The 26,330-nt window shown below is 32.7% G+C and overlaps 1 protein-coding gene across 2 annotated transcripts in view; it reads left to right on the forward strand.

Annotated features, from left to right (window-relative positions):
• LOC147078888 (aminopeptidase N) overlaps positions 1-26,330 on the forward strand; it is a 57,539-nt gene that overhangs the window by 26,094 nt on the left and 5,115 nt on the right. Inside the window, exons 2-11 of one of the 2 annotated variants that reach the window (XM_085951131.1) lie at positions 8,839-8,935; positions 9,475-9,734; positions 12,453-12,647; positions 14,593-14,748; positions 15,444-15,577; positions 19,902-20,091; positions 21,870-22,020; positions 23,084-23,295; positions 24,360-24,543; positions 25,821-26,022. In XM_085951131.1, the coding sequence (XP_085807257.1) occupies positions 8,861-8,935; positions 9,475-9,734; positions 12,453-12,647; positions 14,593-14,748; positions 15,444-15,577; positions 19,902-20,091; positions 21,870-22,020; positions 23,084-23,295; positions 24,360-24,543; positions 25,821-26,022 (1,759 nt within the window). In that variant the 5' untranslated portion in view covers positions 8,839-8,860. The remainder of the gene's footprint in view (positions 1-8,838; positions 8,936-9,474; positions 9,735-12,452; positions 12,648-14,592; positions 14,749-15,443; positions 15,578-19,901; positions 20,092-21,869; positions 22,021-23,083; positions 23,296-24,359; positions 24,544-25,820; positions 26,023-26,330) is intronic. The other variant, XM_085951141.1, reaches the window with a different exon arrangement.

Consider the following 26,330-nt stretch of genomic DNA (forward strand, 5'->3'; position numbering starts at 1 on the left):
CCCGGGATTTCGGGATTATCAATTTTGTATGGAAAATAAAATAAAAGCAAAAATATAACAGAAAAAATACTTTTAATAAAAAATGACTACATTAGAAATAAACTGAGTTTGAATGAAGTTTGATTTATACCCATGTGTAGGTAGCCGATTTATTTTATTTTTTCACATAAATTATTAAAAATGTCTCCAAATACTCCATTAAACTTGTGTATTTCCAAGATTGAACGTATACAATATTAACAATAAATGTTTTAAATAGAATGAATTTTACTAGATTTATTTTTGATCGATTTTATCAATGTTATTTGTAAATATAAAAATTTTATACAAACAATGGAAAAAAATGCCAATCCCGGGACCAGTCCCGGGATCCCGAGATTGTCAAATTGTAATCCCGAAATCCCGGGATCAGAATTTTGGCTCGGGATTGGATTCCCTACTCCTGTGGTATTCGACGTGTGGGTTGAGGATGATGATAATGAAGTCTACGATGTAGCAGGGTGAGATTTATTAGCAGCGTATCGATACAATAGTATATTATACAATGATAGTACATATAATCTACTGAGATAGTTACGAGCTAGGTACTTGGATTCAAGTGACATTTAGATAAATTATTCTTCGTTATTTATACAATAAAAAGTAATACATTAACATTAAATTCTGGTACATAATCATATTGGACTAATTATAGAGTCAGCGTTTTAAATCGAGTAGCTTGTGAAATATTATTTATTATTACAGTCGTTAGAAAATATGATACCATGAAAAATGATTATTCGGCTAATATACCGTAATGATATAATGTGCTGTGATATGATGTAATGATATACCGTATCTAATATCGCCAATCAACTTGCTGATCTAGCTTGTTGTTGGAGTTGTTTGCTGGAAATTGATTCGCTGGGAATATATTATTGCAGAATAATTTGATACATTAAACAATAGATATTTGATCGCTATTATACTACAGCTACAAATTTAAAACAACCGTTCGGGGCTAGAGTGTAGTGAGTGTAAAGTTCAGCGTGTATACATGCTCATTTTATATGGCCGGCTTTGTTGCACGGATTTGTAGAGCGCGTAAACTTAAGCTGTTAAAACCTTCGATATTAAAATCTTGTCAAATTAAATTGTATTTTTATACCCCATAGTTTATCAAAAACCTATTTTTGCAATTATTTAGAGAAACCATTTAGTATGTCGCATATTGCCGTAATTGGGATTGGTCTATTTTCCCAGTCAAGTCGCCTGAATAGATATAAAACCTAAAGGATGATTTATGAAATCGAAGTTTTTTGATCAAAATTGTGCACACTATTTCGTTCCTACTTATTTGTTTTCGTTGGATTGAGAATACATATTACACATATTGTTGATTTATTTCTTTTAAAATTCATTAAGCCCTTCCTAAACCAAACTACAATAGATAAAATATACTATTCTATGAGCGGAATGCAGAAACATTTGTCATAACTAAAATTTCCTTAGCAGAAAACACTATGCAGAAACATTGTCCTTAGTTAAGATCATTTCTATTGAAAATAATACCATATTTAAAAATTTTCTTTCCTATAGTTTAGGTAAATTATTTTATAATTGTTTAACGATGGCAAAAATATGACAACTGCATTATATAAATGCAATAACTATAAATACATATTAATATTTAATTATAATACTCTTATGTTTCCGTTATAAGTCATTATACGTGATTCCACAGGCACCGCAAGATATTTTTTAACATGGTAACACCAGCGTCAAGTGTCATTCTATCATCTGGCATCTTTTTTTTCTGCGGACTGGCGTATAAAAGTAAAATAATATTCGGCAAGTACATGCCAAACGAATTAACACTATCAATATCCATATTGAGATAAATTGTTAAATGAATATGAGTGTATGGACTGTTTTAAAGCACGCGAATTTATTTTGACAGCAGCTATCAGTGGTAAAATTGTAATACGGAAAGGGGCGTGTTCATAACAAAAGTTGTCTATGGTTAAGGATTCGTTAACTCTATACTCAGTATAGTCTATAGTTAAGTCATCATTTTCGGCGACTTATCCTTAGGATCGAAATCTTAGACCGTGCATGCCGCTATAACTATACAATATCTAAAATTATGTATGATTTAATTGCATAATTTAAAATATTTTATAGATAGACGAGTATTTTTTGAATATTATTTATTACGGCTTGGTTTGGTTTTTAATTGAATTTTAAAAACTAACCAGCACCATCTGTACATTATAGTATTATTTTAATGAAAACACATGCGTATGCCTGAAAAAGTTTAGTATGCACTATTTACGTTGGATCTTAACAGATTTAGCTATAAATTTAATAGTGTGTAGGTAACTGTAATTTATGAATGAATTATTGTCATGATTATGAGTCGGGCAAATGGTTGTGGGTAAATATTATAATATCATTCAAAGTAAAATAATAAAAAATCATAATTGAGAAACCTGGGTAAAACTGTTTTCCATTAGCAGAGTCAATAGTTCCGGTTAATACTATTATCAGGTGTATTGTTAGTTATTGTGAAAAAAATAATGTGTCTACCACCTCAATTGACTACGTACATACTACTGTCCATACAATAAACATTGTCTAATCAAAACTGGCATGTTTTGATAGGGTTTAATATTGTTTGCATATCATCGCCCGCCGAGGCCATGCAGCCCATATCGATGACGTCAAATACTTTTTATAAATTTTGGTCGATTTAAATTTATTTAATTTCCGATTCTACATAATATTTAATACCCTAAAAACACATCTACTTATTATTTTTTTAGATACATATTTGCACCGAGTAAGGCTACTTGAATCCGCATCCATCACATTCCGGGCTATGTGCTTTATAAATTAAACAATCGGTGCAATACTAATAACGCCGAAATTTCCTAACAATATGCATCTGAGGCGACCTTCTTCTTATCGTGTTATTCCCTAACGGTTGTCAACCATCATCAGGGCGATCTTTGATTTATCATCTGCTACCCGAAACAGTCCGGCGGAGCTGCACTCGTACCGACCGCGGAGTTTCTCAAGCCACGAAATGCGGCGTCGTCCTCTGCTACGCTTACCGTCGATCTTGGGTATCATGTTAGAGAATGCTGTACTTTTGTCTCCTCATGATGTGGACGAGGCACTGTAATTCTCTGGTTTTGATACTATGCAGAACTTTTCGGTCTTTTCCCATTCGATTGAGAATGTCAACATTTGTCAAAAATTGCCAATATATTTTTCTTGTATTAGATTGTGTGGACCGTACCACTTTTTACAACGTTTTTATTACGTCGTTTTCTTGTTTGTCTGGTGGTTGTTTATCCAGTACAAATCTTGCAATCGATTTTTAACTAACTTCCCTCATTTGAAACTTTTAGAATATATCAGAACACGATGCCAATGCATTTTTTAAATACTTTTAGCCATCTTTAAGTAGAATTGAATTCATTTTCAGTTAATTCTGTTTTGTGTGAAAAGTTATTTTGGAAGAAATCCGTATCCTAAATTATTAATAAATGCGTGCGTTACTATGGAAATCAAAATGACATTTCAGTATTATTTCTATCAAGTACAAATTTTTTTGATCGTTTAAGATATGATTCAACAGAAAATTTAAAAACGTTGTATATAAAAAGTTATTTTTATCTTGTAATTATTTGAAAAATAATATTGTAAGCAATATGTATAACTCAAGTGCCTACCCTATTTCTTTAACCACAGCCAAGAAAAATCTCTTGCGTAGGTATGTGAAAGTATTTTTTTCACAATAATTGATGAAGTTATTCGAATGACCAGAATGTCTTCTAAAATCTATCAATAAAATTTTTCATGCATCGAGAGAATATATTCCTCATTATTTTAAGGAACCACCGCAATATATAATATCCACGTACTTACAATTTAATAAGTAGTATTTTTTTCTTAGTTTATAAGTATCTAATATTATTATAACAACCCTGTTTTCTTTTGCTTTTTTTGTCATCTGTCTTCGACTTAATTTTTGAAAATGTATTTAAAAAAGGAACTGTGCAAAAGATCCGCGCGCATTTTTGACATTAAATTTTTTGAAGATAAAAAATTCCATTTATTATCTATTATGATTATTTTAGCACGTTTTTCTTAGCTCGTATTCTTGTTTGTCCGGTGGTTGTTTATCCAGTACAAATCTTGTAATCGATTTTTAACTAACTTCCCGACTAGATAGACATTTGAAACTTTTAGAATATATCAGAACACGATGCCAATGCATTCTTTTAATACTTTTAGCCATGTTTAAGTAGAATTGAAGTCATTTTCAGTTAATTCTGTTTTGTATGAAAAGTTATTTCGCAAAAAATCCGTAATCCAATCCACTATTATTGGTTGCTAAGGGGGTGGTCCTAGCAACTAAATTATTAATATATGCGTGCGTTACTATGGAAATCAAAATGACATTTCAGTATTTTACATTTTGTTTGTTTGTTGCAAAATAGCAAAAAAATGATTTGTTGGCAATTGCCTAATTTGTCCTAAATTATTAATACATAGAATTGTCAAGTTTATATGATTCAATAGAAAATTTAAAAACGTGGTAAGTATATAAAAAGTTCTTTTTATCTTGTAATTATTATAGTTCGTGTTATTGTCGATGGATTATTATTTGAAAATAATGTCGCCTCTTTTTATAATGTCTTTATTGGTAAAGTGATAATATAATAATAGGCAGTCATTTTTTGTTGCGCAGTTACAACTGTCACAAAGCAAGGACCGTATCAATTTCGCAGGATGTTGTTACTTTATCCGGTGACGTCACAGTAGCTGCCGTGATTGTCCAATGCCTATTCGATATTATTTTGGAAGCCATTTCAAGTGGCATTCATTGTTCAGTGGTTTAATCTAGGTACACAGATCGAACATGAATTGAATTAAATTTTACACGAACCCAATGTAATATTTATGAATGAAAGAAAAATATTAATACTTAAATGTTCTATCTATAAATGTTTTTTTTTATTACGAATTAGTTAAATAAAAAAAATATTATTTTCCTGAATCTTGTGTGTCATTCAGATTTGCAAAAATCTAATTCAAAATCCACACGTGGGTCGCCCAGTTAAATCATATAAACATACATCACAAATTTGCTTTAATAGAAAAGTAATTACAAGATAAAAATAACTTTTTATATACAACGTTTTTAAATTTTCTGTTGAATTATTATGCTCAATATGCTCAAACTTGTACTTGATATGAAGTAAATAAAAAACAAACAAACAAACAAACAAACATAGAATACTGAAATGTCATTTTGATTTCCATAGTAACGAATGTATATATTAATAATTTTGTTGCTAGGACCACCCCAGCAACCAATAATAGTGGATTGGATTACGGATTTCTTCCAAAATAACTTTTCATACAAAACAAAATTAACTGAAAATGAATTCAATTCTATTTAAAGATGGGTAAAAGTATTAAAAGAATGCATTGGCATCGTGTTCTGATATATTTTAAAAGTTTTAAATGTCTAGCTAGTCGGGAAGTTAGTTAAAAATCGATTGTAAGATTTGTACCGGATAAAAATGCACCGAACAAATAAGAATACAAGCTAATAAAAACGTTGGAAAATAAAATAACGTCACCTGTCAAAAAATCAAAAATGTAAAAATAGTGAAAAATGCATTGCAATTTTGATGACGTGATAATAATATGAGTGATAAAATTAAATGATAATTCTCGTGTAGAATTTTATTTTATAAGTCTAAAAAAATACATGAGTTGAATATCTAGCCTCGAGATTCACGAGAAATAATCAGAGAATGTGAATCTTGAATCTCGAGAAATTAATATTTTTCAGAAAATTCGAGAATTCTCGTTTCTCGAGAAATCATCAAAGAGATTCTCGAAAATTTGAAAAATCATTACTAAATTTAGCTGCCAACTGCAACCGGATTTTTTTGAATTTAGCTCGTAAAACATATTCACACAAGAAAAGCATAAAAAATCCTTGAATATCATTTTGAATTGAATTTTTATATTTTCGTTATAACATTGATTTCTCGAGAAAACGATAAACTAATCTATAATTCTCGAGAAAACAAATATTATTATTGAATTCGGGAATAATTTAAGAAATGAAAAATGTCGAGACATAACAAGCTCTAATCATTTATGCATATTGTATTGTGTAAAGAAGAAAATGTACGAGTCGAATCAATATAGCTGATGTAGTAAATTTCATAGAGAAACAAAAATTTAAATAATTAATATATAAAGTTGTCCAAATTTTATTTTTGCTCTACATATTTTACTTTCTCACACATAATTAATTTTTATTCATATCCTTATTTAAATATTTATAAATAACTTACGTGATAAGAGGAAATAGATTTAATAAATGTACCTAACTAGTAAATTAATAAACTTTTTCTATTCTATCATAATACAGACATTATTACAGATGTTATCAAAATAATTAACTAGTCGGCGCTAACTTGCTCAATGGCTTCGGCAAATCATCAAACAAACAGAACATTAAAAGTAACACACTTCCACTGAACTCATATCTGCATAAAGCTTTTAACAGAGAATAATTCGGCAGGCCGCATTACTCGTTCAAGTAGATACCCACGATAGATACCGAACCACTTCATTATTTTAATACAATAAGTACATAATATTTGCCACTACGCAATATGTATATAAACATATATTTCTATATTGTATTATAATTATATATATATAAGTAGTTACTATATATCTACGATAAGAAAATATATTACAACTTTTTGTAAATGACATACAATATTCTGAATTTATCAGAATAGACTAAATAGAGCATAGATACTTAATAACTTCGAGAATTTATTTTGGGTCGCTTATAAAATATATTTATGACGTATTGGTAGGTAATAGTTTCAGTGGGTCTATTCTATATACACAAGGTGGCTATCGACGGTAGTTTATCATATTAATGTATTGAAGAGGTTAATTGTTACAATAAGTTAACCGTCTAAGCCAGGGGTAGTCAAACTGGTCCCTACCGCCCACTAGCGGGCGTTCCAGCTTTCATTGTGGGCGGCAGGGGTTTTAATTTAGGGGCTAAATTTCATCAGACTTCATGCTTCTATGTATGCAAAGTATAAATTAAAAGATAGATTTATCTACCTTAAGTTGTTTTATATAGATTTATTCTGCCAAACTTAGCGAAAGTCTGACTTGGTAAATAATTATTATTGTATTCTTTAACTTGCTGTAACTCACTCTGCTTTATAAATTTTATAAAGTAAAGTTACTTCCCTAAAATTTTTACAATAAGTTAACTGTCTCTAAACTGTCAAAAAGTGCTATGTTTTAATAGCTCCTCTCTTGGCTGTGTTAACTTTTAGAGTGAGATAGACAGTTATGACAGTTTACAGTGTTTAGACAGTTTAGAGAGCTAACTTATTATAATAATTATAATACCTCGATACATACATATGATAAACTACCGTCGATAGCTGCCGACAGCCACCTTGTGTATAGAATAGACCCCCAGATTGCTAGGACATAATATTATTATTGTTAATTTACTTACAATTACAATTAAATTTCTACAAAACTGTCGTGAAGATTAGTCTGCCAGAATCATTCCATATGTTTTTATTCTTTCATAATAAATCGTAGGTCCCTGGTTTGAATCCTGGATCTGGCATATTCGCATCTTTTCAATGTGTATTTTGGAGTCAAAGTATGGACCTAATATTAGAAAAAAACAACACTTAAATAATTACATACTAATTTTGTTTTCAACGTGCCAGTGGCGAAGTTGACATTTTTATATTACATCAGTTAGAAACTAATAAAATTATGTGTAATATAATTTTATTTGATAGTTATTGAAGTAATGTTGCATGAATACTTTGGCGTTCAAAGGTTGTACTAATCTGTACATATAACTTCGATCATAATTTGAATCCGTGTATTAATTAAGGCTCTAAGTACCAAAAAGTAGTATTGCCTGTAGTTACAAAATACCGAGTCATTGCAATAAAATTGCATGAAGCAGACCTTTTGAAAAATGTGGTTTCACAGTGTGAAGCAATCACGGCAGCTTCTATAATTTTAAGTATTAAGAATTCGCAAGTGTCAACACACCATGGTCAGCCATTTTATATTGAATGCCGTTGACCACTGCAGTGGTACTTACACCATTATAAATATAACACGCTAACGGACTTACAACGTCGACAGGTTTAAATATTTTGCTGTATTTTTTTGACTTGCTTGAGGCACTTAGACCATAGTTGAAGTTATTGTCGTTGGTATGTAGAACATTTTTCTATAAAAATGTCAGTTTTAATTTTTTTGGTACTTAGCGCCTTAATTAATACACGTATTCATTTTGCCTAGAATAATTACATGCCATCTAGCAGAGCTTATGGAAGTAGATCATCGATTTGTTTGTTATATATTGTTATGAGAGGCTTTTATATTGGCTTTAAACAAATATGTTTTTTTATATAATAAAAATCATACCTATAAAATAAAAAAAAATATCTCTTGCAGTTTACATGAAGAAATAAAATGAATTAAAAAAAATAACTAACTAACTAATGCCATCTATTGTCGTAATAATATAATTATTCTAAGTTCAATGGTTGTGTCGTCAGTTAATTGTCACCGGTCAATAGAGTGAAATTATTTTTATTATACGTACTCTTAAGTCCTGTAAGTGTGACTGACAATTAATTATTAATTTAGTGTGCTCATTTTTTTTCAGATCTCGTTAGTGTACCTCCTAACGAAAGTCGTAAAAACTTACCGAGTTCTATGAAAGCTCAAATTTAGTTTTTTTTTCAGATAAAGAGATTTTTTTTCAAGAATGACGGCACTCCGTGCCTTACTATTTGGGGCTGCTGCACTGGCGTGCGTCTCTGCCAGTGTACTCAAAGCTAAGGTAAGAAAATTTACAACACTATCATCAATTGCAAAATTGCAATTACTCCATAACATGATTTTGAGACTTACCAACTTTTGGCAGTAGCCCCATGTCGTAGGATTATTGCCAAAAGTTGGTAAGTCTTGAAATCATGTTATGGAATAATTGCAATTTGAAGTTTGACATGCCCTCTAGAATTAGGCAAAATGCTAATTTCTTTGTGCTGTGCAAGTTCTACATATCAGATTTTTTATTTCGATTTACCAACTTTTGGCAGCAACCCAATTATTGAAACTATTGATTATTTAGCAGTTATATAATATGTCGATCCTTCACTTACCTCGTTTTATCTTAAAACCTAAATAATTCAATATACTTGCATAAATTTTATTGATAAAAACATCATTAGAATAAAATTAATTCATCAACGTTTCATATATTTTCTACTACAATATCAAATATAAGTAGGTATTTTTTTTTTTAAAGTTTAAAGAAATTATTGCCGTTTTGGAACAGGTGAAAAATTAAATGATGACCGTGACATCTATTTATTTTAGCCTACGATCATCCGCTCCCCCCGAAGCATTGATCTCAGCGCAGCCCACGCCCTTATAAACGAGCCAAGACTTGACGGAGAAGTGGTCCCAACAGGTTATAACCTAAGTATCCAGCCCAATTTAGAAGATGGGACCTTCCAAGGAAAAGTTGTTATCAACATCACTTGGGCCAAGATCAGTGATGAGATATCTCTGCACGCTCATCAAGATCTGCAAATCCTTGATACAGACGTGAAGGCCAGAGTCAGCAAAAGTCCTAAGTAAGAATCCAACTTGGTAGTTAACAATGAGCTATCAAACAAACACTGAAAGGCATGTCTCTGAAACATTCTTGTTGAAACGTAACCAGAGATTACAATCACAGTTAATACTATTTTCAATTCCAGGAATTAATGATCAGTATTCATGATTTATTTTCAATCCAGGCATTTTTCTAGGAAGAAAATTTTATTATAGTTTTCCATTTTTTCCCACCAAAAAGGTTTAAAAATTCCATTTAGAGATTGTTATATAAAAAACAATGTCGATCCTGTAATCATAGAGGAAATAAATTCTTAGGTAGAATGGTGTTAGATTCTTCTGCCAGTATAGGCGACTCATTTAGGTGTTGGTATCGTTACTTTCAAACTGTGACGTTCCGAGACAAAATGCCGCCACATTTTTTTTATACAGTAATTTTTATCATCCTTTCATGACTCCAATATCTAAGAAATGTGTTGTATGTATACATTACTAACAAGATATAATATACCACTAAATCTAATTTAAATGCCATCTCTGCTTCAAAAGACAATATTGCGAGTCTGCGGCTTCAGATTGGTACATTTAAAAATACACCTGACAAGTTCATAAACTCGCGAGTGGCATATTTGGATAAATTTTAAATTAGGTATGCACATGTCATTGCTGTTCACGAAGAACGTGACGTCCAAGGACAGCGGAAGAAACTAGACATCGCAAAACCGACAAAAAAATAAAGTCCTGTTAAAACTTTTATAGTACCTACACTTTTTGTTTCCAACCAGTGAGGTTAAATTTTTAATGGAAAGATATTTCCGTTATTCTTCTTCTTCTTCTTCTTTCTCGGCACTACATCCCGGGGCGGGACTTGGCCTCCTCTACAATTGTCCTCCACACGCTCCTTTCCCTGGCTGCTCCTCTCCAGTCTCCAGCCCTCCCCATCTTTCTCCAGTCCTCTTCGATACAGTCAGCCCACCTCTTCTTTGGTCTGCCCCTAGACCGTTTCCACTGTGGGATCCACTTCGTCATGAATTTTGGCGTCCTGTGCTCAGGCATTCTCTCAACGTGTCCAACCCACCTTAGTCTTTGAGATCGACAAAATTTCACCACCGTTTCATGTTTTATTAACTCTTCTAACTCGTGGTTCATTTTTATCCTGTAACTTCCATTTTCCAATTTGGACCCGAAAATTCTCCTGAGGATCTTTCTTTCGAATATGGCCAGTTTATGTTCTTCCCTTTGAATGAGGCACCATATCTCACAGCCATAGGTAGCTACTGGTCGAATAACTGTTTTATAGATAAGCAGTTTGCTATTCTTGCTTAGGATTTTCGAACTCAGTAGACCCTTACAGGCGTAGAAGCACTTATTAGCAGCTATGAGTCGTATGTTCACCTCTTCTGTTATTTTATTGAGTGTGTATAGGTTAGAGCCCAGGTACGTGAAGCTCTGAACCTCTTTCCATACCTGCTGCTCCACACAGATATTTCGAGGTGGACCCTGCTCTCGCGTGGATACCATGTATTTTGTTTTGCAGGCATTGATTTCTAATCCAAGCTTTTCCGCTTCCTTTTTCAATGTTGTGGCATGGTCGATCAGTCTTTGTTTGGATCGGCTAGTTATGACTATGTCTATGACTATGTGTTAGAGCTAACACAACCCCTTATGTCAACCTTACGGGCTATGGCCTCGAGAACCAGGTTGAACATCATGGTGGAGAGTGCGTCACCCTGCCTTACACCAGACTCAATCACATTATGGTCCGTTAGCTCATTTTGTATGTTTATGACGGCCTTTGATTTAGTTAGGAAGACATGTATCAGTCTTCCAAGCTTTGAGGGGATTCCTAGTAATTTTAGTGCATGCAACATTTTTTCTCTGTTGATACTGTCAAAAGCTTGTTTGAAGTCGATGAAGACATGATACAAAATTTATTACTACCGTTATTACTACGTAGATATTTTTATATATACCAAATGATTCTCATCGATTTGTCGCCCTTTGGGTAACTGCCGCCCCCAAGCGACACTCAATCTGCCTACCCCCACGGGACGTCACTGCTTTCAAATGACACTAACACGTCTGACACGTTGATTCAAGACTTTTTTTCGGGAAATCGGAAATTCATATTTAATCTAAGTATGTATAATCCTAATAAATTTCCGTCTAAATTTAATGCAAAGGAAAATAAGTTTTTAATTGAATTTTTTTATTCATGAGAGATTTTAACGCCATCTATGAATCAAACAATATAGTAATGTTTATTGACAATAGTAAATCATAAGAAGTGCTAGAACGTCAAAAATTAAATACGAAAAAGTCCTGACGCCATCTTTGAATCAAAGTTGGTAAATATATATACTATATTTTTTTTATACTATCCACGATGGTCGCGCGGCGTCAGTGTCTGACTATAGCGTCGTGCGTCCCAGGCTCGAATCATGGGTCTGGCAAGTACACATATTGTTTTTCAATTTGTGTATGAGTCAGAGTATGCATCTAATAGGTTGAGCAGGTGGCTGACATCCGTTTTTCGTAAAAATATATGATCTTATCAGGATCTGATCTGACATGGTCGAAAAAAAAATGTTTATAAAAATGTGCAAAGATTTCAAAATTAAAATTCAGAGATATCCTGACTCGATCTGGTAAAATTCAATAATAATAGTACTTATAGCAATGTCAATTTTAATGAAAAATATCACATTCAAATTTATTATAAATAATATATTTTCCAGCAGCGACGAGTTAACCACCATAACAGTTGAGAGGGCCGATAGGAATCCTAAGAAGCCAATTTATGTAATTCACCTGGCGAAGGAGATTCCAGTAGGAACCACAGGTGAAATTGTTATGACATTTGAAGGGAAATTGGAAGTGGAATCAACGGAAGCACTCTTCAGAACGAAATATGACACCACCGAAGGGGCCAGGTAATAATTGACAAAAAATATAACTTATTTTTTTATATCGATTTAAGATTTTTTATCATGCAACCTTAAATTTTTAACCTTAAACACATATTTAGTGCACTCATATTTTTTTTTAGAATTATTAATAGCCATGTCCTTGTTTTTTCTTACAAGGTGGTTGTTAGTAATTTTGAACACCCAGGCTTTGAGAAAAACACATAAATGTTTTAGTCATGACCGGGAATCGAACCCAGAACTCTCGGGTGGAAGGCCAGCGCTTTAACCACTGCACCACGAGAGCCGCAGTGCACTCATATTATTGATAATATCTGATCTTTAGATAAAGACGTGGCATATAGTTTAAAATATTTTTTTTTATATGTAGGTATGGTGAATAACTTAAAAGAAACATTGTATGTTCGATTATTAGCACTCTATGGTTATGTGTAAACATAACGACATGTATGTTATGATTATGTAGAATATGTAAAGTTATTATATTGCTCATGATAGCTCAATGTAGAACAACAACAAAGTTAATAATTATGACGTCTATTAAAATTAATGCAGTGACAGTATGAAATGGTACCTTTACTCGAGTACACGTATGACATAGGTTATTCAGTGTTGTCACTGTTTTTATGCAATTATTCCATGGAGAGGTTACTGCAAAACAATTTATTTATGGTTAAAATGTTTACACATGAAATATGAATAACATAGTTTTTATTCATAAATTTTTAGACCTTTATAGGTCCAGTATAACAAATGAACTATTGTGTCCCTTCGATTTCAGTTGTCTGAAGTGCCGGTCAGTTAAAAAAATCAATACCTAGACAATGTGCATCAAAAAAAGCAGATTGCCGATACAATTGACAAAAAAAATTATGCAACTATTTCCCAGTTGCTGGGTAATGGAGCGCTCGAAATGGAAAATTTTACGAACCGGAGCGCTCGATGATTTTACGAAAATATTAACATAGTTATCTAAATTATTTAGTATTTTAGTATTTTGAGTATTTTATAAAAATAAGTGTTAGGTTTTTTTGTTTTATGGCCGATCTAGCTCAGACGGTCAATTTATTTTCCTACGAGATTTTATTAATCGGAACGGCGCTCCGGTGAGTTCCGGTCCATTTCGAGCCCTGGGATAATGTATGACCCGTCATCAGTGTCGGGCAAGTGAGGCTGATGTATTTTGTGCGTACACGTGACAACAACGGCCGGCAATGAAGTTTCTGCACCATATAAAAAATAATCACTTACCTAAATAAATTAATCCAAAATGAAAGAAGGATTTGGATCGTGTCCTATTTTTAAACAAAGTGAAACAATAAGTAATATAAACCAGGAATTAGTTATTGATAATTATGTATTTAAAAGCTTTAAAAGAATGTCAAAATTTGACATTCAGTGAAATTTGATGTTTGTGCAGCTTTGTAGTTGGCCTTTTCATATTAGGATCATTATAGTTTGGATTCGATGTTCCATAGCTCCGGACGTAAATAAACCACATTAATAAGCTCCAATACCCTGTCGTTTGTCCATTTATTCATTTGTACGTAGTGTGAATTGACGATTAGTAATATCACCATAATAATATTAATAGTGACACGGTGAAATATTATAACAATTTATTGTCGAATCGGCTGTCACAAATGTTTTTATTGTTGCTAGGGATGAGGTTAAACAGAGACGCACATATGGAGCAGAGCGAGAATGAAATAGATCTATCTATCACTCATGTTATTGTGTTAATAATAATAAAACCAACTCTGCGCAGAGGTATCGGATATCAAGTCCTATGTTTTCTTCACTGGTGAATAACTGTATGATTCAAACCCCTACAAAAGCCCCCCTTCAGTCTAATCGTAGATGAAGGACTCCCTGAGCATCCTCACACTCGATCCCGCTAGGAGGTGTTGTCAGTACTTATAATAAAATGAATGTTTATTTGTTTTTCTAGTCACGTGATAGCAACTCAACTGAGGCCAAACAACGCCAGAAGAGTGTTCCCATGCTTTGATGAACCAGCTTACAAGACGCCATTTGCAATTAGCATCCTCAGACCAAAAAATATGACAGCTTTGTCAAACATGCCAGTTTTATGCTCAGAAGATGTGTAAGTATTGCCTATGTAATTTAGTGTAGGTACTTTCTAATAATATCATTTTTATAAACTGTTGAAAAATAGTGCCATCTGTTGGTCGAACTTGGTACTAAAATCACAATTATTCAGATAAACCACAAAATAAGCTGTCAAACGTTAGGATGTTACTAAATTGTTATTAAGAATTGTTGTAATAGATTTGTTGTGTAATGAGATCTTTTGTATTATTATTAAGTCATATGACAAAGATTAGATACAAAAGCTGGCGACTGATGTGCATCATTTTCCTGTAATGTGTCATTTGCGGCAAGCTTTCTGCGACTCGGCGAATGCTCACTTTGAGTACTCTGTTTGATCGTGGTCCATTTTCAGTCGAAAGCATGGACCTGTAATGACTTCTAATGTAAGACATAAAGGGATTTGCGAAAAAACTGACAGCTAATAGAACATGCGACGCTCACCTCGCAGCACTGACTTGAATTGTACCATGTTACGTTACATGGAATGAAATAAGTCAGTCTGTAAAAACTGTATCTTGTCTTATATCAAACACTTCATTTATGAACACAATGTGAATTTTACATGGCTCTAATATTTTAATTAGTAATGAATATAATATTAAGAAGTGGGAGTTCTTTCATAGACATAATTAATGATTTATTTTGTAAAATTATTTAATTAAGTATATGTGTTTACACACTTTTTAGGCAAGGAGATAAAGCAATGGTATGGGACCATTTTGAAACCACTCCTCCCATGTCAACATTCACACTGGGAATTGTCATCTCCAGCTTGGCTGTCAAGAACACGAGAAAGGTTACCATCTACGGACATACTATTGGTAATAATTCCTCAAGTTACTTATTATAGTACAATCATTCTATCTACCTCCAATAACTATCTCTACCTGTCCCTATCTAAAGCGGCTACTTTCCAATTCAGTACACTACAAAGGCTCAATAATTTCAGATAAGTTCCTATCAACAATTATGTGTTCAAAAGTGAATATGAAGTCTTAAAATAATGTTATATTTTTAAGATAATCTTTTACCTTTTGCGAATCCGCCTCCATAATATTCAGCGGTGAAAGGTGGAGGTAGGCTGGGGATATCTGACAAAAATAGAGCACATAAAACATTGTCAGTCATACTTGTTTGTTTTTATTGAACTAAAACAACAAACTGCAGATGGTGTTGAATAGTTTTTTAAATTCTATGTAACCCTGCCTAAACCAAATCATAATAGATAGAAAGAAGAACATTTTTTATCTAATATCTATTATGAATTGGTTTAGGCAGGGTTTTGTTGAATTAAAAAAATTAATCAGCACCATCTGCAATTTGTAGTTTCAGCTCAATGAAAGACTGACAAAGTTTAGTCTGCATTACTTTTGTCGGATATCTAGTCTACCTTCACCCTTCACCTGTGAGGTATGTATATAATATATAGGTACCTAGTCTAAATATAAACAAAATTTTAACTATTGAAGTGTGCGAAGATATATTAATTGGTAATTTACGATCATTACTAATGAATCATTTCAATGAATGATGAACTACTTAGATTGATCTTAAACTTCAGATATTTGACTATGACTGAGGTTTGATATACTAATGTTTCTGAGTGTGTAAATCTGGCTTTAAGCTCCCATGTGCCATTGATAAATGAATAAGATATTTTTGTTAGTAGACAATTAATTTTTTACTTAGGATGAAATTATTTTTCGCACAGCTGTACCCTTTGACTGCGCCATCTAACTAGCGATTTATTGGCCTGCCTCTTTTTCTGCATTCTATTAGATTGCTCGAAATTACTCTCTTTGTAGGTCCATTGTCATTTTATATGGTGCAAATAATGACCTAGCCAAGATCTCTACGAGATCTTCTGTATTCTTCTGTTCAAATCAGATTAGAAATAATAAAGGTATATGGGCATTTTCGCCAAAGTTTGTACATTGCGTTTTTGGCATGTCCCATGACTTTGATTGATTTTTTCATAGTTATTATATTATAAAATATTGGAAAGTTATGTATTTTTAACATGCAAATTTATTAATTTACTCTATTCAGTCAGTTAAATACAACTATCTGACCTGTATATATTTTTAATTGATTATTTAGATCGAAAGGTAGTGTGTTTTTACCATGTCCCACCCCTAAATTCAAATAAACAAAGTCTGATTTCGTCATTAATTTTGAGTGTGTAAAATTAATTTCGTAGTGTTTTCAACAGCTTACATTATATATTTTTGGAAAATATATAGTTTTTTCGTAAATTTGTACCAATATTGAAAAAAATCACGTTTAAAGTGTGTCCCAGGATATTTGAAAAAGTGGAACTCCACATTCCGTTACCACGATTTTAGCATGAAGGCGAAAAATTTTCACAATAAATATGTTTTTTTTTAATGTAGCAACATTTTTGTATAACACTGATCGCCATGTACAATTTAAATTGTTGGTGTGTGTCGGTATCGCTATCGGAACAGGTTGCTTTCTGGGTTGGTCATTTAAGAAGTTCCACTACTGTTACCACGATTTATAAGGTAAGAAATCACATATTTCTATTTCACATACTATACATATGGAGCTTATCTTTCATACTACAGATATACTAAAACATATCGCAGGTTTAACAATAAAACTAAGCTAAATTTTGGCTTCAAACACTTCTGAAACAGAATCCGTTACTTCCATTCCGAAACTATATTGGTGGTAACGTATATGTGGAATGTAAAAGTAACGAAATGGCATGCATAAAGTTGGGTTTACAGTGTGTGTTTAGTTCTTCATAGATTATAAAAAGTTTTATTTTATCTGTTCGTATGAAAAACAAAAATATTTTCATTAAAAAATATAGAAAATAACCTGACTATAATATAATAATATAATAAAGATTAAAAAAGTATGTGATATGTCTGAATACCCAAAAATGGCGCACATAAAAGTATGGAGATAAAAAAAAACAACAGAAGGAAAAGAAAAAACACCAGACTGAAATAATTGCGAGACAGGCAATGGCTCTGTCATACTCTTTCTGTTATACGCCACCAAAATTTTAAAACTTCTCCATACATTTTAGGCATTGAAATTTATAAAAATGTATGAAAAAGTATTTTTTTGTCACGTTTAACAGAAATGTGTACTCGATTAGATTTAATACCTAGAACTGTAGGTATTCACGAAATGTCAGAAAAGTACGTCTTGATTACAATCAACCTGTATAGCTACATTTTATGTTGATGAATACAATTAAATTTCAAGACAACATACAGTCGAACTTGGTTATTACGAGGAAGATGGGACCGACTGAATTTGCTTGTTATAAGCGTTACTCGTTATATCAGAGAATAGGTATTTTTAAATGAGCATGTCACATTACACAAAAAGTCGAAAATAAAAAAATTGGAAACCATCGTAAAAATCCCCGAAACGAGCATGGCATTCATAAACTACAAAAGAAGTTGTTTACTGTAATTAACGCTGGTAGGTACCTACGGACTTCACAAACCTTGGATTTTTCAACCATATGCGTGGATACTTTTTTATTATTGTCGGCGAAACACCAATAAGGTAGGTACTTAGACACTTTACTAGTGTCATAAACGTAATCCGACCCCGGCGGCATCCTGTCCAATCGGATTTTATTGCTTAGGGTCGAAATGTTTTAAAACGATCGACACATTAACAGTATTTTAGCTCGGTATATCCGATAAGTTGCTCGTTATAACAGTGAAAAAATTAAATGTATGGCGATAATCATAAACCAAATGTCAACAAATGTTTCGTTATTACATCCGAGATCTCGCTATGTCCGAGATCGTAATAACCGAGTTCGACTGTAATTATTTTCGTAAAAGTTATATACTCCGTGCCGCGCTAGGAACTCGCGTCTGTGGGTCTATTCTATACTAAACTTATCGAACACTAAATTGATAAATAGTATCAAACTTAGGGTAGGTTTGTATCAAAATATTAGCACTTATTGTAACAATTACACGAAGCTGGTTTTTATTGTTGCAATAAGTGCGATATTTTAACAGCAGCAAGATAGGTGCTGTTAAAATATAGCACTTATTGCAACAATAAAAACCAACTTCGTGTAATTGTTACAATAAGTGTAATATGTTGATACAAACCTACCCTAAGTTTGATAATATTTATCACTTTATCACTTTAGCGGTCGATAAGCATAGAATAGACCCACTGAATCCCTTGCTGATTTTTTTTTTCATATATTGTTAATTTGCTTAAAAATATTTTTTATCTGAGTTACAAATAATATAAATGCCAAATAAAAGTTATGGTAATGTATAGTGTGTCAAAATTATTACCTACCTTATTTTACAAGTATTGTGAAATTTATTATAAAATATGTCTATTTTAGTGATTAAGTTTGATTTGTTTTGTTATTTTGACGCACGTTGAATATATATCTGTCTATCAAAAAATTCAAATAAATTTCATAAAACAAAAATTTGTTTTTATGGTAACATGTAACTTTAGCTTTACAAATTACACTCCGTTACCATTTCGTTCCATTCCGAAAATGTCCCCAAAAAAGTTGAACGTTAACTATTTTTCATTTGATTATTAAATAACGAAACTTATTTATTTTTCCAATAAAATTTAGTAAAAGTGATTATTGTCTTTAAAAAAATAGCAGAACGAACATTGATTGGTTTTTTCAAATACTAAAGGAAAAATGCTCTGCCATTATAGACATAGGGTAACGGATGGGAACGAAATGTGCCCAAGAATTAAAATTCAATAATATTTTTTGACTATTTGTAGTTTTATTTTGAAGTGTATGGTTTTTTTAATCTAATAGAGCTCTTTTAAGTGATAAAAAGTGTCTCATTCATGTTTTAAAAGCTTAGTTTCGTAGTCACGGAACGGAAACTTATTATGCCCAATTTCATAATAAAAATGATATAAATATTGTATTAATCAATATTTTGCTGAAAAATTGCTATCACCAATTCAGCAATAGAACAAGGAATCTGCTAGCTATATAAAAATGGTTAATTTGAGTGAAAAAATAATATTACCCAAATTTCAAACATGTACAAACTTTGGCGAAAATGCCCATATCCCATTACATAATATTATAATATTGTGTTTTAAATGTCAAATTTAATAGTAAGCGTATGTTATCATTTGCAGAGATCACTATCTGGTGCCGCCCTGACTTTGCACCAGCTTTGGAAGGAGTCATTGATAAAGTAGAAAAGACATTTAAAGAAATTACCGAGTTCTGGAAACTATCTCTGCCACTGAAGAAGCTTGATTTAGTTGCTTTACCTAACTACCAAGGAGTGAAACCTGCTGACAACTGGGGTCTGATTGTGTTCAAGTATGTATTCATTATTTTAAACTACAGGTATCATTATGAACATTATGAACAAGTTCATTTTGACTCCAGCGAGTGTGAATTCTATTTTTTTAATTCTACATGTGCATGTGACAGAAATTGTCATAATGAGTGGAATCAGATTATTTGACAGTTATCGATAAATTTTATATGTCTGTACCTATTGAATAGGTACAGACATATAAAATAAAGCAGGGTAGACTATGTAAATTCTTTTTTGCAACAGGTTTTTTCAGTTTATTGCAAAGTTATAAATTATTACTTTTATTTTATATAATATTGTTTGTTTTGTTATTAATTTAGTTTAGTTTATTAAGAAAGTGTTTTCATAATATTTGAAATTGTTTTGTATTTCAAATCGTCTGATGATCACTAAATTTCACTTATCATGACCGTGTTTAAAACGTATTTCCCACGATATAACTCTTGGGGGTTCCTGTATTTCTAAGGACATAATATACGTTAATTTTGTATTAGTTTAACTATATTTTTACTGATCTTTGCAATTTACACTGAAAGACATGAGGAAAAGTTGACATTAATTATAACAAAGTTTAGATATGAAAGAATCAATTTGGTGAAATCATGGGAGAAAGATACATTTTGACACTCATGAGATTTTGTTGAATGTAGAATGCGATATCCCTACATAGACTAAACAATGACTGACACAAATTGTTTACGCATTCTTCACAGACTTATTTCTCTCAGGATGGATGTCATCATGTACTATTTAGGTACCTTAAAAATCAGTTACTGATTATTCTAAATCAGATTTTGTCATTAATTTCTGCTTTTTCCAATAAAATATCATCTTCTGTGCCACCGAGGGTGTAATTTATCACCGGCCTTCTTCGCGCTTAGGCGGAGATGGCAGACCGTGATAATGTCATGGCCAAAAAGCGGGTGTGGGGGATAGAAACGCACGGTGTAGGCTGTTGATGCTGGTTTATTATAAGTTCTAAGTCAAGCAATTAAGGAAGTCAATGATGCTGGTGGCCACGGTAGTAGGTGTATGGCTTGGCCAGATTGTAGGTACGCCGCTGGCTCGAGGGTGATGCGCGAATCATCAAAAATCGCGGACGTAGCGGTATGGAGCTTTGTACTGTGGTACGCGAGAGAGATGTTGGCTGTAGGACGTCCGAGGCCAGAAGACACATTCCGCGCGCATCAAAAGTCTGGGATCCGCGGCGTCGTTGGTCTCGGTCGCGAACCTCTCTGTTTTTCCGATGGATTTCTTTGTTTCGTGTCTCTTTGTGTCAAGTCTGTTTGACGGAGGCGCAGACGAATTTAAAGTTATGAAATTTCAGTGGAGGTAGGCTCCACTACTTGAGAGTCACGAGAGCTGCGAAGAGTGGACGTAGGCTATGGTGTTTTGTGAAAGTTGATGGTTCGGTCCGCCCTTTGAGGTGGTCTCCTGTGGAAGACCTTTATCTGGTATCAAAGTGATGCAGCATTTCTTAAAAGAATTCTCCATTATTGACTCCAGAATTTTCTTTAGAACCTGAAAATTTTTGCATTCCACAAGTTTTGATGCTGGCATTTTTTTTATCTTATCAGATGGCATCAATGGATGGTTGTCCATTCACAACCAGAACTTATATTCCTTCATCAGATAACTTTTGAATGGTTTATTAATTGAAACGGTTGTCTAGTCATACTATCAGGAATAATAATAAATTGTCTTTAATATTACTATGCCTGTTTTTTCTTGACAATTTCATTACAACACATAAATAATAATCATTCCTTGTTTATAGAGAAAGTGAACTGGCAGCTCGCGGATATTACCAACTATCCCAGGAATTGACTTATCAATGGTTAGGAGGTCTCGTAACTCCAGCATGGTGGAGTGATGCGCACATTAACAAAGCCCTGGTAGGCTATTTATCAGCAGCCACCGCCATCAAGGTAAGAACCAGTATTGAAAAAAACAAAAATACATAAAAACTAAGAATTATTCAGGAATCTATATCTATCTAAATATGTAACTGTTAAAAAAAAAAAATAATACTATAATAAGATGAAGGTCATATACCTTACACAGTTTTTTAAAATTGAAAATACAGTATTGTCTTAATTACAACAAACTTTCGTATTTTGTCCTAAGATGCCTCCAGTAAATTCGCCATGTCTCCGGATGTTTTAGATTGATTCAAACCATAGTCACATTACTGTCCTATAAAGGGTCCTGCTTTAACGGCCGACCGTTTAAAAAAAAAGATTTTTTTTCGGTTAGGTACATGTTCAAACACGCACGTTAACATGATTTTACTCCTTACTTCAGTTATAGTTTGTCAATTTATGGCTACGGCCGTATGTTGTAGCTTAACCACTGGGAAATGCCAAAAGAAATAGCGTTCAAAAAAATACTACCTTATTCTTAGTTTAATAATTATTATAAAACAATCATCATTCGTCGGATGTTTATCATACTTGAATGGCCAAAGACCATTATAATCAGTGTCTTTAGAATTATCTTCAAATGTGTTAATCTTGCCCATTTTTTGAATAATAAAATGCCTAATTCCTGTCAAATTTGGGATCACAGAAAATATGAATATAATTTTTTATCGTAAATATTTCACTATAATAATGTCAACATAAATTTTACTAATGGTTTTATAAATGCGTTTAAAAATTAATAAATGTAAAAAATCTTAACACCGCTGCACATTCATGTACTGAAATATGACTATATTCTAAAAAATTAGAGTGAGAGGTTTAAAAGAATACTATTTTATGTAATAAAAATACTTTATGCAGTCATCAAATGTTTAAAATAAATATAAAGGATAATAAGGCTTCAAAATTATATAAATAGATTATCTACAACGTTTAAGGAATGACCTGCGCGGCGCACGTCCCCCCTTAATATTCATCTAAAACATTCTCTTCATAGCTCACTAGTCTCTCATATCACCATGATTATTTCTTATATTCCAGATAATTAATCTTATCCATTGTGTTTTAGATTGACAACGGTTCTGAAATGGACGGCAAATGGCCAATGACAATTTTGTACTCACTCTACTACGAGTTCAGCAAAAGGTATCCTCATTCCAGAATTACAGGCATGAAGCAGGAAACAACTTGCAGCAAGATTGAGCTGCTGTTCAGGATGTTGAACTATACTCTTGGAGAAAAGACCTTCATGAAAGGACTGCAGAAGTTCATCAGCGAAAAGTAAGATATCCGACTAAATCCGATATTAAATTTGTTTATATACACAATCGTCAGAGGTTATTTTATAGCCCATCGTGAACAAAATATTAAAAAGTTACAGTGAATTATCAAAGCACTAAAGTCATCTTTTTTTACCTAATAAATATACCATAATAATATTATAACTATTGATATTTATATAGTTATACTATTTTTTGATTGGATTGTATTATTGTAATATTCAGGAACTATTTACTATAGGGTATTTAGTCACAAAGCTCCGCCCATTTTCGGTAGCAGTAGGGACACCGAACGTCAATTTGCTTCAACCATTTTTCATGCATTTGATTTGAATTGGAATAGACCATTTACAAAACATGGCTTAAAAACTCTATGCTTACACTCGAAAAAGAAAGCATTCTAATGAATATTTGTTCCGGTTCAAAAATAATGAAAAAAACATTGCTTACTTTAAATTCAGTACTTAAGGATTATACTATATTGCAGTAACGAAGGGTGGAGGTAGGCTGTGGAGATTCAACATAAATAGTGCACACTAAACTTTGTCAGACATCCTTTTTTGTTTATATTGAACTAATAATACAAAATATTGTAGATGGTGTTGGACAGTTTTTAAAATTAAATTAAACCTTCTTAAGCCCTACCATAATAGTTTAGGTATGCTGTGGACATCGGATAAAAATACTGGACACTTTTTCAGTCATACTTATTTGTTTTCGTTGAATTATGAATACACATTACAGATGGTGCTTGTTACCTTTTACAAGTTTGGCGGTATGCACTTCCACCCTTCATTCGCGACTGTTGTTGTATCGTACTCATACATGTTTTGGGCGCCGGTTGATTTTGAATTAATTTTCGGCTAGTAAGTGTATTGCCTTAAATCAACTTGTACTCATGTCAATTGACTACAACTGGCATAGATGGACCCATTCCTACTTACACAAATACATCTGTATTTTTATAACTTTAACTAGAGTCTAATTTAATATTAAATTTGGTCTGAGGAAAAATAGATAACATTCCTATTTCATGGAATTTTGATTTTAATTTTTATGTTTCAGGAAATATGAGACATTCACCGGTGATGACATTTGGAAAGCGCTGAACAACATTGCTCTTGAAGAAAACTCAATCTCGAAAGATATGTGCGTTACAGATATTGCGTCATCGTGGATTACAAAAGATCGTCTACCTGTCATCAATTTTGACAGGAATTATAAATCCAAAACTGCACTTGCTAAACAGGTAGATAGTTATTATATTAATATAACCTTAGACTGCAGAATGTATATCGTGAAGCGTGGCCGTTCCGAAAACTCCAATCCTCCCTATTCCTTTCCTCTTCATTCCCCTCGCCGTGCAATCATTTGACGTTCACTATTTGGGGATGTTGCATGTTCGTATAAAATAATAATGCAAACAGTGTTGAAAAGTGGTAGCAGGAGGATTATAAGTTGTGTTATAACCTACTGCGAAGAAGAAAAAAAACAAAATGAGCCTACCGGGCTTATAAATAAGGTCGATGATAGAGTCGCTGCAATGACAGCTAGACATTCTTTGACATTTCAGTGTTTTAATTTAAATTTCAAAATTAATTACTATAAAGAATGACAGTGATGATACATAATAATATTTGTGGTTTATTTGTGTACAGTGGAATCCCGATCTACCGTTCTCGCTTAAATCGTTTTCCCACACGGATCGTCCATTTTTGAAAGTCCCGCCAAACACCCATAAGAACAATGTTAAATAATCCAGTATTAACCGTTCCCCGATTTATCGTTTTCCTCGATCTATCGTCTAAATATTATGGTCCCGTCACAAATATTATCCCGATTGACCGTTCTTGTTGAATATTTTCATTTCGCTTTCGTAGAATTGTTTATGATACATACAGACCTTTCAGTCACGTCGCTTTGTTTACACAGGATGGTCGGCGTTCAGGCTTGCCTCGCATCTCGTATCACGAATTTTTATAAGTTGCAACTAAAATGCCCCCCATGAAGTAAACTAGAATACTAGCTGAGAAACTGAAAATAATTCAAGACGTCGAAAAAAATCCAGGAGAAAAATGAATCCCGCATTTACCCCTTGAAAACCGTAGAATCGGGGTTTTACTGTATTGGCCCACGATATATATGTATAGTTACACGATGGCCGAGCAGCTAACGTATCGGATTATAATCTCGTTTGTCCCAGGTTCGAATCCTGGGTCTGACAAATACACATATTGTTTTTCAATGTGTTTTCAATTATGCTGGAGTGGGGGAAGAATAAACATTCACTCGCTTGGTCTAAATGCGGCCTTAGACTTTCGCAAATGGGCTCAGATCTTTAAAATTTCACTCTTCAATGAGTATTTGTTATTTTGTTGTCCAGTTCAGCCATGTTTAAATATGACGCAGTTACCTTACCTATCCTGATCTCTTAGTATCATAAACCCATACATATTTACCAATTCTATCCCGAATCACACAGTGTCACATTTAGCAAATCATTTAAATACTTTTTATCGTTTTCAGAGGGTGTATCTCCGCGAACGTCCTCATGATGTCCCCGGACAAGAGAAGCTGCTTTGGTGGATTCCCCTAGTGATTGTCAAAGAAGGAAACCTCAATTTCTCCAACACTTTGCCCAATAAGTGGATGAGGAACGTTAGGGAGCTGGAAATTACCGACATGCCGGCCAACGATCAGTTTATCATTGTAAATCCCGAGGAAATAGGTAATTTAATTACTATTCGCCCTTTGGAGTTTTATTATTTTCTCATGTGCTTAATAGTTGTACAGATCCTAACTACCGGAGCTATGTAACCAAGATGTGTAGTGTGATCGAGCTTAAATATTGGGACCATACCTAAATAAGATTCTATATAAATAAAAAAGATTATATAAAAAAGAAGTTATAAACATTTATATTTTTATAAAAATCGATGTTTTTTAAAATAAATATAAAAAATATTAAACCTATGAATTAGTTAAAAATCTTAACGAGGAAAAATTAATTACTTAATAAACTAAATTTTAATAATA

This window comes from Rhyacophila brunnea, unplaced genomic scaffold, assembly GCF_057557595.1.
Source record: "Rhyacophila brunnea isolate RB1 unplaced genomic scaffold, BYU_Rbru_1.0 scaffold_10, whole genome shotgun sequence".
Classification (NCBI taxonomy): Eukaryota; Metazoa; Arthropoda; class Insecta; order Trichoptera; family Rhyacophilidae; genus Rhyacophila; species Rhyacophila brunnea.